Source organism: Crocodylus siamensis, chromosome 6 (genome assembly GCF_052110815.1).
Source record: "Crocodylus siamensis isolate JL-2025a chromosome 6, ASM5211081v1, whole genome shotgun sequence".
NCBI classification, from domain to species: domain Eukaryota; kingdom Metazoa; phylum Chordata; order Crocodylia; family Crocodylidae; genus Crocodylus; species Crocodylus siamensis.
In genome coordinates this window covers 84,538,882-84,553,771 of record NC_143400.1, presented here as the reverse complement: position 1 = coordinate 84,553,771, position 14,890 = coordinate 84,538,882, and the positions used below count along the sequence as shown (strand labels likewise).

The 14,890-nt window shown below is 43.0% G+C and overlaps 1 protein-coding gene across 3 annotated transcripts in view; it reads left to right on the top strand.

The window, feature by feature from the left end:
* Positions 1-14,890, top strand: part of PLD1 (phospholipase D1) — a 119,111-nt gene that overhangs the window by 49,312 nt on the left and 54,909 nt on the right. For all 3 annotated transcript variants that reach the window (XM_090050913.1, XM_090050915.1, XM_090050912.1), the window contains exons 7-10: positions 5,173-5,231; positions 6,089-6,181; positions 11,802-11,954; positions 12,926-13,075. In XM_090050913.1, the coding sequence (XP_089907039.1) occupies positions 5,173-5,231; positions 6,089-6,181; positions 11,802-11,954; positions 12,926-13,075 (455 nt within the window). The remainder of the gene's footprint in view (positions 1-5,172; positions 5,232-6,088; positions 6,182-11,801; positions 11,955-12,925; positions 13,076-14,890) is intronic.

Sequence of the window (14,890 nt, the reverse complement as noted above, 5' to 3'; positions counted from 1 at the left end):
GGTGATCCTCCCGCTCTATGTGACACTGGTCAGGCCGCAGTTGGAGTATTGCATCCAATTCTGGGTGCCGCACTTCAAGAGGGATGTGGACAACATGGAGAGGGTCCAGAGGAGGCCACTCGCATGATCAGTGGACAGCAGGGCAGGCCCTATGAGGAGAGGCTACAGGACCTGAACCTGTTCAGCCTCCACAAGAGAAGACTGAGGGGGGATCTTGTGGCCTGTTATAAACTAGTCAGGGGGGATCAGCATGCATTGGGAGAGTCCCTGTTCCCCCGAGCACTACCACGAGTGACCAGAGATAATAGTCACAAGCTGGCAGAGGGTAGATTCAGGCTAGATATCAGGAGGCGCTACTTCACGGTCAGGGTGGCTAGGATCTGGAACCAACTTCCAAGCGAAGTGGTGCTGGCTTCTACCCTGGGGTATTTAAGAGGAGGCTAGACGAACACCTTGCTGGGGTCGTTTGACCCAACTACTCTTTCCTGCCATGGCAGGGGTCGGACTTGATGATCTGCTCAGGTCCCTTCGGACCCTGCTAACTATGAAACTATGAAGTGTGTCCATTCAGCCATTGGATAGGCCTTATTAAATCAGATCTTAAGTTAAACCAAATCAACTGCCTAACTCTGTAGTTAAAAAAAAAAATAGCTCTCATGCACAAATATGACTGCTATATTAGGCTGTGGCCATGTGGTTGGATCTGTGAGTGAAGACCTCTGCTCCTATGTAGAGCCCTACATTAAAATCTGATTACAGGACACTGAAGTGTAGTACACAAAAATAATGTTGGAATATCATGCTTACTGTGAATCCAGGTTTCTATATATGAAATACTTGGAACACTATTGTAGAATGATGTTAACATGAACACATCATGTAACTTTTTATTTTATAGCAAGAACTACCCTAAAAATAAAAGCAGGAGCTAGAGTGAACAACTGACTTTGCAAGTGCTGAATCCTACTTAAAATACTGAGTGTCATATAAGCAATCTTTTTTAAAATCCTGCTTAAATAAATCATCAGTCCTTGGGTCAGCAGGCAAAAAATGATGGTTAAAAATGTGTCTCCTCTATTTTGCAGCTGTTTCTCCACCTTCATAGTTCATTTGCTCTTCTCCTTTGACTGACCTGTCATGCCTTTTTTTTCCCCTTGTTACAACGATATCCCTGAAACTGAATGCCTCAACCCCCTATCTCATAATTTAAATATTCTGCTGCAGCTCACTCTGAAACCTGAGTGGGATGGCCAGGCACCATGAAAACAGCTGGGTAGTGTAAGCATGCCAATGGAAAGGAGATGAAAGGGTGCTGCTAAATTACTGTCCTTTATTTCAGCTTTTTTTTTGTGAATTATGAGCTCCTTGGATGAAAGGATTGGACTAATACCAATATTTAATAAATAATAATATGAATATCACTTACGCAGGGTTTTTTCCCAACTGTGCTAAAAAACTTTTGCTGGAATCTACTGAATTGTTACTAATGAAGGCTCCTGCAAACACTAATCTGCCTTATGCTTCTGAGAATGTCCTTGAAGTCAGTGTTTATATAGAAAAACACGAAAGTATGTGTTTGCAGGATTGGCACCAAAAATCCAAGTTTTGCTTTTGGGATGTTCACATGTGTTATGGGATATCATTGGGAGTTGTTTATACACATACATAACTGTGGGCTAAATTGGGCTCTAAGGATCTCATATGGCATTTCTCCCTGGCTACCAGAGAGGCACATGGGGCTATCTCTGTGGCACCGTGGTTATCAGTAAAGACTGGTTAGGTGGAGGGGCCTGACGGCTGTAATGCTGGACAATATTCTGCTGTGATCTTCATTTGCTCTGAGTGGTAATTTCCTCTTCACTACTTGCCTTTCATTTCCTTCTGTAGCATAGGTAACAGCTTAAGTACGGGAGCACAACCCCACACTGCTGCTGCAGTGGGAGGGAACAACTCTGCACCACTGTCTTTGCTGCTGCTGCCAGGCAGTGGCTTCAGCCAGGCTGCAGCCCCATATCTACACCAGTGCCTCACTGTCAGCACAGAAATCTGGGGGGGCATGTGCCCCCCCCAGGTGTCACTGGTGTGCTGTAGTCACCATTATTCTTTCCCTTTTTTAGTACTAAATGCTCTATACATAACAACCTGCTCTAATTTCTAAGGTTTTCAAAAGGTGCAAGTGATTTTGTATGCCTTAAGTTCCGGGTGCTCAACACGAGAGGCCTGATTCTTCACAGGGTGGTTGATCTGATCAGCACTTTCTGCAGTACTGAAATTTGCTTAAGAGCTAAGAAACTACTTAATGCCCATTTTAAGCCTCACATTAAAGGCTTACATGGTACATAAGCTGTTCAAGCATCAGCTGACGTACGTTCATTTCTGGATACAACATTTTAAGAAAGGTGTGGAGAACCTGGGGATGTTCTAGAGGCAGAGAAATAAAGGGTAAAAAGGTTGGAATGCCAGCTGTATGAAGACAGGTTGAAGGCACAGTATTTATTTAGGTTGGAGAGCAGAGGATTAAGGGGGGAAAGTTTTCAAATATTTGTAAAGCTGCCATGAAGAAGAGGGAGAAAAAGTGTTCTGCTTTACCACTGAGGGCAGAAAAAGAGGCAATATCTAAACAACAGCAACATAGATTTAGTTTCAACCTCCAGAGAAACTTCCTAACTGTGAGACCAGTACGATAATAGAACAAGCTGCCTGAAAAAGTCAGAGAATCTCCTTCATTGGATGCTTTCAAGAGTAGGCATCTGCCTAGGATGGTTTAGGAACTGTGAGTTCTACATCTCTATAGGAAGTTGTACTAGGTGGCCCTTAATCTACCTTCGAACTCTAGGACACTATGATTCCTCATCTAGAACACACAAAAGGAATAAATGAATCCCAGTTCAATAAAAGCATAAAACAGTTTGTCCTATTGTCCTCACAATAACATGATGAAATCACAAAAGAAGCGGGAAATCAGTTCAGGAAACAGATACCATCTTGTACAAACTTTTTCAGCATGGTCTTGGTCAGTGTGTGACTCTCCAAATGTGGTAGTTCAGTAGGGCTGGCTGGATTTACCGAGGTTTTTTGAACCTATTTTTTGAAAAATGCTGTAGCAAAATATTGCTCCCTCTCCTTTACAAGGACAAAAGCAAAAGGAGGAGGGAATCGTGCCTCTGAGTTGCAGCTTTTTCCCAGAGGCTTTTTCTTGGTCCAACACCGTTATACCCTATTATTATTTCATACAAGTATAACAGCTCATTTTAGCCCTGTGGGCCCATTTCTGCCACCCTAACCCACATTTTGTCATACCATCTTACAGCATCTCAGCAGCACCACTGAGATCAGACTGTGGAGCTACTTCTACAGTTACTTGTTATTCAAAGTAGGGATCAGGCCCCAGGTGTGTTGTGATCCACCTCATGTCAAACCAGTTTCATCTGTTGGGTTCTTCATGGATTGGTAATTGCTGACTTGCCTTTTGCAATATGGCTTTGAAGCTTGGGGGGATTTTTCTTAGGCCAGGGGGAAGGTGTAGCCCCTTACCAAGCTTTGGGGTGTACAGAAGTTGCTTTTTTGCCATTAAAGTGCTTTATTGCCATGATTTAACAGAAGTACACAGCACTTTAAAAATAAGTATAGCACTTTTAAATTAACCCTTGTTAAATGAGGTATTAAATTTGAAGCGCTGTATTTTATAGCACTCTAGCAGCTGACAGCACGTCAGATAATGTCTATATTCTGGTCATATTTCTGGCCAGTTCAGAAGCCCCAGGGGGCTGTAGATCACCCCCTGCCTCCTAACCTGGAAAGTGCAGGGAGGCTCACAACCCGCCTCAGCTCCCTGCCCCCTCCACCAAACACTGCACTTCTGTCATGTTTCAGAGTACTGTAACTTTAGAGTCTATTAAAAGTGCTCTACATTACAGCTCTGTAAAATGTGTACCAAGCACATCTGTACACACCCTTGGTAAGGCTGCATTCCTTTGCCAGCTGTGCATCTCTGAGGAAGGTAGTGTAGACTTCACAAATGAGAAACGATGCTATAAAGAGTCCTGCTGATTTGAATTCTGACCTGGATTGCATGCAGCTTCCATTGCTGGTTTGATGAGGTCAGCTGCAGCTGTGTGTGTGGTTCCAGGATTTGGACTTTACTCTGTTAAGCTCTAGCTGGCAAACTATTGTATTAAAAAACTCGGTTCTTCTTTCTGTGTTACTGTTGTCTGACTAAACAAGAAAGTTTCCTCCTTTTTTCCCCCTTTCTGTGTGTTTATATACTTTGGCAAGTTGACCTCATGAAAAAATGTGTCTGAAGTCCACTTAATTCAGTATCACGGTGGTCAGATTTTGTTCTCGCTGTCAACTACACAGGTTGCTCTAATTCACATTCACTTTGTGATCTGAGACTAAAGAGAAGCAGAATCTATTTTACTGTGCTAAGAAAAGCCAGGGTGGTTGAAATCACTTAAAATTCTTCCTTTAAATTTACGTGAAGGCATGGAGTGTATTGTCACTACTTTCTTAATGGCAAGCAGACTGTTGCTGCTCGTCTTCATATCCTACTGTAATCTTTCTTGATAGCCTTAGGCATTTGGGTTATGGGGGTTAGTTTTTGAACTGACATCTATTGACAAATCTAAATATAGTACATTGAGTTGATCAGATTTCCAAGTTACGTTAACAACTTGTATCTATCCACACTCATTCTTTATGTCCATTTATTTCCTACCTTCTGTATTGTGTCAGGTATGGAATAGCCTGGCATAATACAGACTCGCATCCAGTAGAAACTGAACAAAAGGAGGCAATTCAGTCCACATAGGTCAGTAGGCAGGCACCCATCAAGAAATTGCCAATTTATAACTATAGTACTAACTTGGGATGAAGTTGACCCAGCAGACTAGAGGTGAAGTTTCTAATGGGTTCTTAGTTCATGCTGCACCACACATCATAAAAATTGACTCAGCTGCCATGATTGTGTTCATTAAAGCCTGATCCATGGCTTGTAGAAAGACTTTTACTGACTTCAGTACTCTAAAGAGAGATCTAAGAGGCAGTGAATGTTTTGTTAGGCTTTTCCATGTTTTTCTGGCAGTATATTCTTTTTTATTATCAATGTTGTTTACTAAACAAGCTGTTTTGTGGTTTCTGAAGCATGAATAATTGGGCCTTTTTGTTTTCCAGATGGAATTCATTGGTGTAAGTCAGCTGTCATTCATCCATGACCTAGGGCCAAAGGGAATGTAAGTTGAAAATCTTTTTGAGTTGCATTTCATCAAGAGCATCTTTTCATAAAGATGCAGTCTAAAATGATAGTTTCCATGCCTTTCTGGCAGATAATTGGAGTATCCTCTATACTTGATGATAAACATGTGTTACTATTCACCAAGAAATGTCACATCTTTTGGAAATAGAAAAGAATGCAAAAGGGAGAGCACCTTGTATTGCAAGACTCCCACAGCCAGTTTCAGACCTTCGCTGACTTCAGTAGAGTTTATACCAGTGGTTCTCATCCTTCTTAGACTCAAGGTGCCCCTTGGAAAACACTAACTCATAGTGTTCACTTGATTTTTGACTACAGAAAAATAATAGAACAGTTTTCCTGGCTCAAAGAACTCAGAAAGACCACAACAGGTCAGAATGTTTTTAATATTATGGATTCCTATTTGAAATCTCTGGATTTATCTTGTGAATCATGTTTGCACACCTAACAGTGCTAACATGGCATGCACCCTGAGGTACCCTTAAACGGATCTCAGAGCACCCAAGCAGGGTCGTCCCTGGGGGGCAAATCGGGGCGACTGCCCTGGGCCCTGCTGTAGCCACTATGCGCTGCCAGCTCCATACTCTGGCCACTCTCCACTTCTCCCCTCACTTCATGCTCTGGCCGCTCACCACCTGCTGGCCCTGCACACCCCTGGGATGGCTCTGCACCCAAGGGTGACACACAGTGCTGGTTGAGAATCACTGGTTTACACTTAGGATAAATGTGGTCCATTGCATGCAGTCAAGAACATGTACAGTCCCTGGTAAGTGTTTATAACACTTTGACATACAATATCAACTCACTAATTCTTCACCATCCTTATATTTGTTTCAGAGAAGGCATGATCATGAAAAGATCTGGGGGCCACAGAATACCTGGTCTCAACTGCTGTGGTCAAGGAAGCGTCTGCTATCGCTGGTCCAAAAGGTATTCTTGTGGAGGGAGTTTTCTCTTTTAGGGTAAATTCAGAAATGACACCTTTTCCCACAAGCAAGGCTTTAAGTTGTTCTTCCTTCTTTAACTGAGATTTCCAGTCTTTTGCAAAAATATGAAAACCAAAGTCATCTGTAAATTCCCAAATATTCAGGTTGGAAGAGGTTATCAATGTGCCCTTCCCCCAGTCAGTAACTCCCTTTTGGGTGACCTTTTTGCTACAGTACAAGTTCGGCTTACTAAAAGTGCTATGTCATCTTTTGCTTTAAATTCTTATGGCATTTCTACCATATATGAAAAAAAAATCCCTTTGTCTGTTGGGTGTTTCAGACTTCCTTCCTCGCATTTAGGATTGGGTACTATTGGTAAAATATTGTATAAAAAAATTTCCATAATGGTTACACAACTGAAAAAGGTTTTGCTCTTATTCCATTTATTTTTTTCTTTATTTCAAAGCAATTCCTATTTTTAAAACCCTTCCCTGGTTTGTTTTTCCACAAAGTTAGCGTTATCGTCTCAGTCTGTCAGTTTCAGTTCATCGTATCACACAAAGGTCAGGCCCTTTGAGAACATGCATCATGTTCAAGCTCCATAATGAATCTAGTTTCTTTTCCGTGGTACAGAAATAGTGCGCGTATTCTCTTTGGAGTGGGAATTCTCTCTTAATTGTATGCGGGTAGAGAAGCTAGCAAAAGGAGCCAGTCACCAAGGGCCCTCGGCGCTAATGTAATATACAAGTATATGAATAAATAAATGGTAATTATGTTACAAAGAGAGATGACTGGAAATCTGGCTGGATTTCTCTCCTCCTCGGTCACCAAAAGCCGCAATGAAGGTTCTGGGCTGTGCTTGCATCCCCCGTGACGCCTGTCGACCCTATTGCCTTCACAGATTAAAGCAACTGTCAGTGGTGCACAAAAAGGAGTATCCAACAACACCCCTCTTTTTAGACATGTTGATGCTTTGCAGTGACCTGATGAGAGCACAGATGGATAGCACACACAGTAAATTGGAAAGTTCCTCATTGTAGTCACCATTCAAAGTCTGAGATCAGGATTCAGGAGCATTGCATTCAAAATATGAGCTGCTCAGTTTGAAGCTGTGGGATTTTCTTTTCTGGCAGATATTTCAAGGCCAGTCCGCACCCTGCCCCCATCTTCCCTTCCCTGTCTCTTAAATCCATCTCTCTAGGGCCTCTTAACTCCTAAAATTGCCCTGAGTCAGATTTTCCATGCAACATGCTCTTCGCCAGCAGTGGACACACCAAACTCTGGAGTGCCAAGTAGTTGAAAGGGCTGTGTTAAATGGTCCCCAGCTCTTTCCTCTTCCTTTATGTCAGTGACAAACACCAGACTGTCCTTAAATGTATCACAAAACCCTGATTCAGTTCAGACTGAGTACATGATGCAGAACTCTTGTTCTAGGCACAGTCCAATCTTATTACACTAAAATCATTGTTTTCTCAGAACAGTTTTACTACAAGTGAAGGGTTTCCCTAACTGGATTTATTTGACATATCCCAGTGTGTTGGGATTTTCATTCTGCTTTTCTGTTAAAATAGCTTTGCATATGCGCAACCATTATATGGATTGCACTGCCACGGCAGAGCAGTTCTGTGAGTTGGCTGGTAATGTTTTTCCCTTGCTTGTGAGAATGGCACCTCGTTAAAACTTAATGAACGTGTTCACACCTATAAAAGAAAGAGCAGGCTCTTTTTGTGAAAGGGTTGTTTGCAAGTCACCTGAAAAGCCTGTGCTTCTGGTGTGTGCTTGCATGTGTAATGAGACTCATAAAGCCTGTGATCAAGGGGACTTGTATCCCACTATTTTCATGGGGGCCATACGTTTTCAGGGAAACTCCAAATTTTGCAAGGAATTTTACAGTCTGTTATTGTGCTTGCTGCTGCCACAGCATCTGAGGCCACATCTAGATGAGCGTGGATGTTTGATTCCCCTCTGACATGCGGTAGGTTACCTTGGGTGGGGTAGGGGAGGCTGGGGCCAGCAATTGTGCTGGTCCCAGCGGCCTTACCTGGGGTCCTGATGGCTAGAGAAGGTGCAGCCATGTCACTCCTGCAGCTTGGAAGCTGGCTGGCAGCTGGAGTGTGGCTGTGGCTGTGGCTGGCCAGGCTCCAGTTTTGGGCAGCAACCTGCTTTTTTTCTGCATGGGTTTTTTTGGACCCTGGATTTCCAGGGTCAGCCCCCGCCCCCTTTTGCTTCAAGGTAGCAATGTGGGAAACACCTGAAAGTGCGGTTGGGTCTGTAGTACCACACCACATGGCTGCGTTCATCTGGATGCAGCCTAAGAGTCCCAGCCATAGACTAGGTCTCCAGTATGCTAGGCACTGTATGTATACAGACTAATAATTGTGTGTCACAAAGAACTGTGGGGCTAAGGGTAAGCCAAGAAATTACAGATGGCTAGAGAGGGGGAACAAGGAAACAATGAGACAGTGTTGGTCAGTATGATAATCAGTGAAGCTAGTACACCACTAGTCTGTTTTCAGGTTTTTCTACATGCATCCTTGTAAAGGACAGTTTTAAGGAGCGTTTTGAGGAAGGTTAATGAGAAGCCTATGTAACATGGGAGGAAGTATAAAGGTGCTTGTTTGAAAAATTAGCCAGTGAGCTGAGTTTAGTCTTATGGGCTATCCGGAGTTGGTACTCTCCAGTTTGTTACTGAATGAGAGACAATAAGCAGGTGGGGTTAGCTTGTGGAGAGCATGCAAAAGGAAAATATTAAACTTCAAATGACTCATTTTAAAATGACAAACCTGGGAGTGCCAGTCAATTGTAGGATGTCCGTGAGTTATCAACATGATGCGGCCATGAAAAAGGCAAATGTAATCCTATACTGTATTCACACATGCAAATAGTCTGGGAGAACTCTCCCAGGTTTGCTGTCCTGCTAGAGGAACTTACCCAGAGCCACATGTACAGACATCCAAGTTGTGAGGCCCTGAAGAGCAGAGAGCTACCAGTGCTGACACTGTAGCTGTGAGGAAGTTGGCCTGGAGGGCAGGGAGGAGGGAGGCTGGATTCTGTGCACACATCTCAGTGTGCTCTGCAGGCTCCCTTAGTCTGCCTGACAGCAGATAGTAGCAAATAACAGCATAGGGCAGCCCTGATAGACTGATCCAAATTGCCTTATGGTCAGTCTGTGTTTCCCTGCAGTATAATGTGAAGGAGGCACACTCTGCTCCCTGCTGGAGCAGTAACACACTATCTCCTGGACAGGGGAGGTGGGTGCTGGAGGATTATGTGACTGTGTTTCTTCTGATGAAGCCACGGCATATTCAGACATTGCCTCTCCTAGGATAAACTTTCTTGGGAGTGATTTAACCCTGGTTGTTCACAGGTTATTTTTCTCCTGGAGTGGCCATTTTTACTCTTTTTCCCAGGAGAAACTGAATGTCTATACAAAGTCCATATGTATCAGGAGAAGTGTTTCCAGAGAGAGGGGGAGTATTAATGTTATCACCCAATATCCTGATAAGACCTCATCTGGAATACTGTACTCACCCAGGTTCAGAAAAGGTGAACTTGGAGTTAGACCAAGGAGAGGAGGCCGGGGCATAGAGAGTCAGTCTTCACCCAACAAAATGATAGCTGAACAGGGATCTGATTACTATGCATGAAGATGTCAGGAGGGTAAGCACCAAGGAGTTAATGTAGAACTATGTATGTTAAAGGACAAGACTGAGACAAGAATAAGTGGGTAGAAACTGGCCATAAACACATTTAGGATGGAAATCAGGAGAGGGTTTCTAACTATCAGAGCAGTGAGGGTCTGGAATAGCCTTCTGGAAGAACCAGTGGGAGCAAAGAAAATTCAAATTACTTTTAAGATGGAGCTTGATCAGTTTTAGTGTTATGTGGTTTTTTTCAGCTAGCCAGGAGACTGGGCTCACTGAATCAGGAAATTCTTCCAGTCCCAGTTTCCACTTTTTCTAGGGTGCAGCCAGATGTGTAGCTCCCAGCTGTAACTCAGACCATGTTCTGCAAAGTACTCTGAGTTACAATGTTGTCCCGGACCAAACAGAAGTTCACTGTTGGTTCCAGCAGAGAGGGGAATCTAACTGTGGGCAAGGGGAACTGCTCTCTGCCAGTGCTCACTGTTTTCAGAATGGGAGGGAAAGGAAAGGCAGCGTAGGGAGGTTGTTTTGGGGGTTTCCCATCTGGTGCTGACGGGTGATACAGGTGAATTAGGTGGGGGGGGGGCTCCAATACACCTGTCCCATACTCCGGGGTGGAGGTTAAAACCCCCCAAGAATTAACTCCTTCCACTCCCTTTCGCCCCCTCCCATTCTGAAAACAGCAAGAGGCTGGGAGCTCCACAGACGCAAGTTGCAGAAGATGATACATTTTAAAATTGTTTTTATCTGATACCTCTTGCAATGAGGGGTCAGATTTTCACCTGATTGGCCATTTTCAAAGCTGTCTGCAGCTGTGCACTTGTGTTTGGTCATGGCTAAAGACTGCTTTCTGTGGCCAGATTTGGCAAAAATTGTCACTTTTGTCTGCACCCTATATTGATGCAATAAAGCAGGTGACTATGGCCATGTTTATTTAGGAAATAGGAGGCATATTATAGGAGGTAAGAAAGTGTGAGACAGTGAGAAAGAGGCAGGCATGTCAAACAGGGTAAAATAATTTAAAACTGAAAGGGAAAAGGTTTTTTCCTGAGTAGCTAAGGGCTGAAGTTCTCACACAACCTACCAGTCATTCATCATCTGTGTTTCAAATGTAATGCTTGTTGCCTGCCGATGAAAACTTTCCAAAATGTCCTTTTGGAAAACACTAATAAAATTAAATGAATCTGCTTTTATACACATTAAAGATTCAGATTAGACCATTGTTCCCATGTGCCTGCAGATATTACAGGGTATTAACATAGTATTTTAAGAGGAAAGAATTCTTTGCTCTGCCTTATCTATTATTCATCCACTTCTCTGGAAGTCCTCAGTGGTCAGCACATACATTCTCATTTATTTTATTAGACTCTAAAGCTTAAATTTTAAAAGGCTTTAATCAGAAGTTGTCGTAGAGAATCTGACTTTAATTCAAATGGTGTGTCTTTTTCTTGGATTTGGATGTTCATATATCATCATTGTCCAAATGCCTAAAAGGAGCATCCCTGTTTTTCTGCCTGTCTTAGATGCTTCTAGGGCTCTTATTACTGCAGTAATTGAACCTCACCATGTTTTATGCATTTAACCTAATACCATGCCTCTCACTTAAAGAAGGCTGCTGGTGTGAGTATCCAGGTGAAGGATTTTGCATACTACCTGTTGCTGGAATCACTGACCTTGAGGCTGAAACTTCCTTCGCTTTCATTTGTTTTACAGTGGTGCAACTCCACTGTCTTCAGTGGAGTTGCTCAGGTTTTTAAGTTGGAGTACAAATAAGGCTCCTGACTTCTCGACGATCTTCCAAACACAACTGGGGTTAAGCAGCTTCGCCTTATAAGTTACCTTCTGTCTCTTCTGTCTCTTACCTATTTCAGGCCCTAGTGAATTGTTTAGGGTTCTGCTCACATTGTCTTATTTGATAGCTAACACTTTTGAAGAATGACCTGAGTGAAACTGGGGCAAATGTGTTCTCTCCCTCTCTAGGTGGTTAGTTGTGAAGGACTCTTTCCTACTGTACATGAAGCCAGATTCTGGAGCCATTGCTTTTGTCCTCCTGGTAGATAAAGAATTCAAAATTAAGATTGGTAAGAAAGAGACTGAAACTAAATATGGATTGCGGATTGACAACCTCTCTAGGTGAGACATGTGGATGTTAAGACTTTTTCTAGTTTTTTACTTTAAAACTTAGATTTGTTTGAACAAAAGAGCCACTTTCCTTCTACCCAGGGGATGTTAGGAACTCACTGTTTTTATAGCAAATGAGCAGAAGCCAGCTAGGGTCTTCCTTCAGGATCCTACTCCTTCATATTGGGAAGAGTCACCAGAGGAGCCCTAACACCCTGTTGTGTGGGGAGAAGACTCTGGCTCTGGGGAGCAGCTGATGAGAATGAGGTGAAGCCAGTGGAGCTCTGACCCTTTACACCAGCTGAGTCTCTGCAGCACTGAGTTGGAAAACCACTATTTGGGAGGTCTTTTGAATGTTTTAATTCAGTGTTTTTAAGTACAGCCACTGCCATACACTCCTTACAGATTTCTCATGACTGGAGGGCATGATGCATATTAACTTACACACTACTTTTTTATAGTAACTTTTTCCAGTAATTCCCCCCTTCCCCCTCCCCCCTCCCATTTCTGTTCTTTTATAATGCAAAAGGGAACATGTTGCTTGAAGCCACATACAGAATTACACAACAAAAGACATGCCAGTTAGAATAGAGTATAGGGGGATTATGCTTTGTTGTGACATGTTAGAACAGAAAATACATTTTTTTATTAAAAGTCTAGCATGGGTGCTGCCAGGTTCTGCTCCAAGTTACACTGGTGCTCTTCCATTTAAATCAGAGGCATGCACCAGTATGAGGGAAAGGACTGATCTAGGATACACAATGTGTGCAGTACATATCTATTATATTTACAGATTGTCAATCATCACTGTATTTAGGAGCTGAAATAGTTTTTACAAAAGACAACATCCCATAGACTCCAGAGCTGGCTACTTTTCGCATTTGATTAGATGTTATCGATCTTGAATTCATATATTATCATTTTCTAACATTGCTAACAAAATGTATGCAATGTATTCATTCCATGCTTTGGTTATTTTCTAGGTCATTGATTTTGAAGTGTAACAGCTATAGACATGCCCGATGGTGGGGACAGGGAATAGAGGAATTCATCCAGAAAAATGGCCAAAACTTTCTGAAAGATCACAGATTTGGGTCTTATGCAGCTGTGCGAGAGAGAACTTTGGCGAAGTGGTAAGCTTTAATAGGAACAGGCACTTGGCCTTATTGATCTATCATTGAAGCCTAAATAATGTAAGTGTTTTAATTCACTGACAATAGATAGTGTTGATGTCTATAGAAGTATCAGAGCTTTTTTGCCTAATCTGCATAAATTTGCATTGTGGCCCGAATTTATTTGGAGTTTTGACCCATGTATCGGATATTGCTTTAAGAATAAAAATGATGTTTTGATGCACATATAAGTCATATTTGTCTGATGCCAGATGAAGGATAGAAACTGCTCCTTAATTTAGAAGTTGCTAACCACTTGTTACTTTGACTGTGGGTTTCAAGCAAAATGTTCAAGTGCTCGTAGAAGTTTAGGCCCCGAGGGTGTAAGTCTTAGGCTCCTAAGTGACTTCAGTGCTGTTGAACACTTCAGCCTATAGTTCTTGCCTTGTCCATTCCTGTAGCCTCTCCATCAAGCAGCTGTGCTGACTCGGGCATGTGCTGCTGCCTCCTGTCGTGCATGCACACACCAAGTGGCATAGTCCCTGAAATAACAGAAGTAAACATTACACACAGCATCAGTGGCTTAGAGGATCCAATCCTAACTGTGCATTGTAGTGTTGCTTCCCCTATCCTTAGGCCTCCTCTACTCCTCACATATATTATGCAATTACCTGGTTAACTGCACAATTAATTTAGACTGGCTACATGTGCAAATTTAACTGAGGCACCTTAAAAATGTCCAATCAGCTAAGAAGTTATTGCTGGAAAATGTGTAATAATTGTATAGATGGTTTTTATCCACCTGTAATTTGTACATGTAGCCCTTGCCCTTGTATCTGGGAGATCCTTCAGTTAATTGCAGCTCCTACCCATGGGGGCCCATGTGAACCACAGAGCCTGGGAACTTACAGCTAATACTGGCTCTCAGCCATGGGAGTGGATGCCCCTGCATCTGGGAGCCCCATCACCTGACAAGGAGCCCAGCCACAGGGGTACCCCATGGCCCCCACAACTAGGAGACTGCAGCTGCTACAGTCTCCCAGCCCTGGAGGTGTGTGGTATATCCCCCCAGCTGGGATATTGCACCAGCTGGTCTCCCAGCTGTGAGGGTACGTGGAGAGCCCCTGTGGCTGGGAGCCCCATCAGCTGATGGCAGGAGGAGGAGGCATAATTGTGTGGATCATGCATTAGAACCCACTGAGCCTTTACCTGCATGCGTAGAGGGGCCCTTACTGTCTGGTTCTGACACCATTGTCACCCTTCTGCTTCATCTGAGGCTTTATAGCTTGTCGTCTTAGTGGAGGAGGATCAGTGATGTGGAACCGGGTATATTTTAAATACAACTTTCTTTGCTGACCTGTTCTGAAATGAGCTAGTCAGATAACATGCAGGACAGTTCTTCTTTCCAGTATCGCAGCCTAGTACTTCTGGCCTGTTTCCCAGATGCAGCTTTGTCTCAGAAATTAACTCAGTCAGAAACCATTACAGAAAGCAAGCTCGCTTGTTGTTCATACTGTTTCGCAGTTCCTGAAACTGCCTCTGTGCCAAAACCTTGTATGGCCCAAAATGAACAATTCAATGTCATCTCTTTCAAAATTCAAAATGAGCTCAGACATTTAAAAAAAAAAACAGGATGAGAGAGACTGAGTTGCAGAGCATTATTATATCATACTGGGTTCATGACAGTAGTAAATGATGTCAAGCTTTCCTCATGTGTTGGCCAGGTGCGTGAACTTTAAAGTTGATTTTGCTTTGGGGAGAGAATTCAAAGAACTGTTTCACTTTCAGTTTAGAAAGCTGAAAATTCTCCATCTGTGACTTCTCCAAATGCTGTGT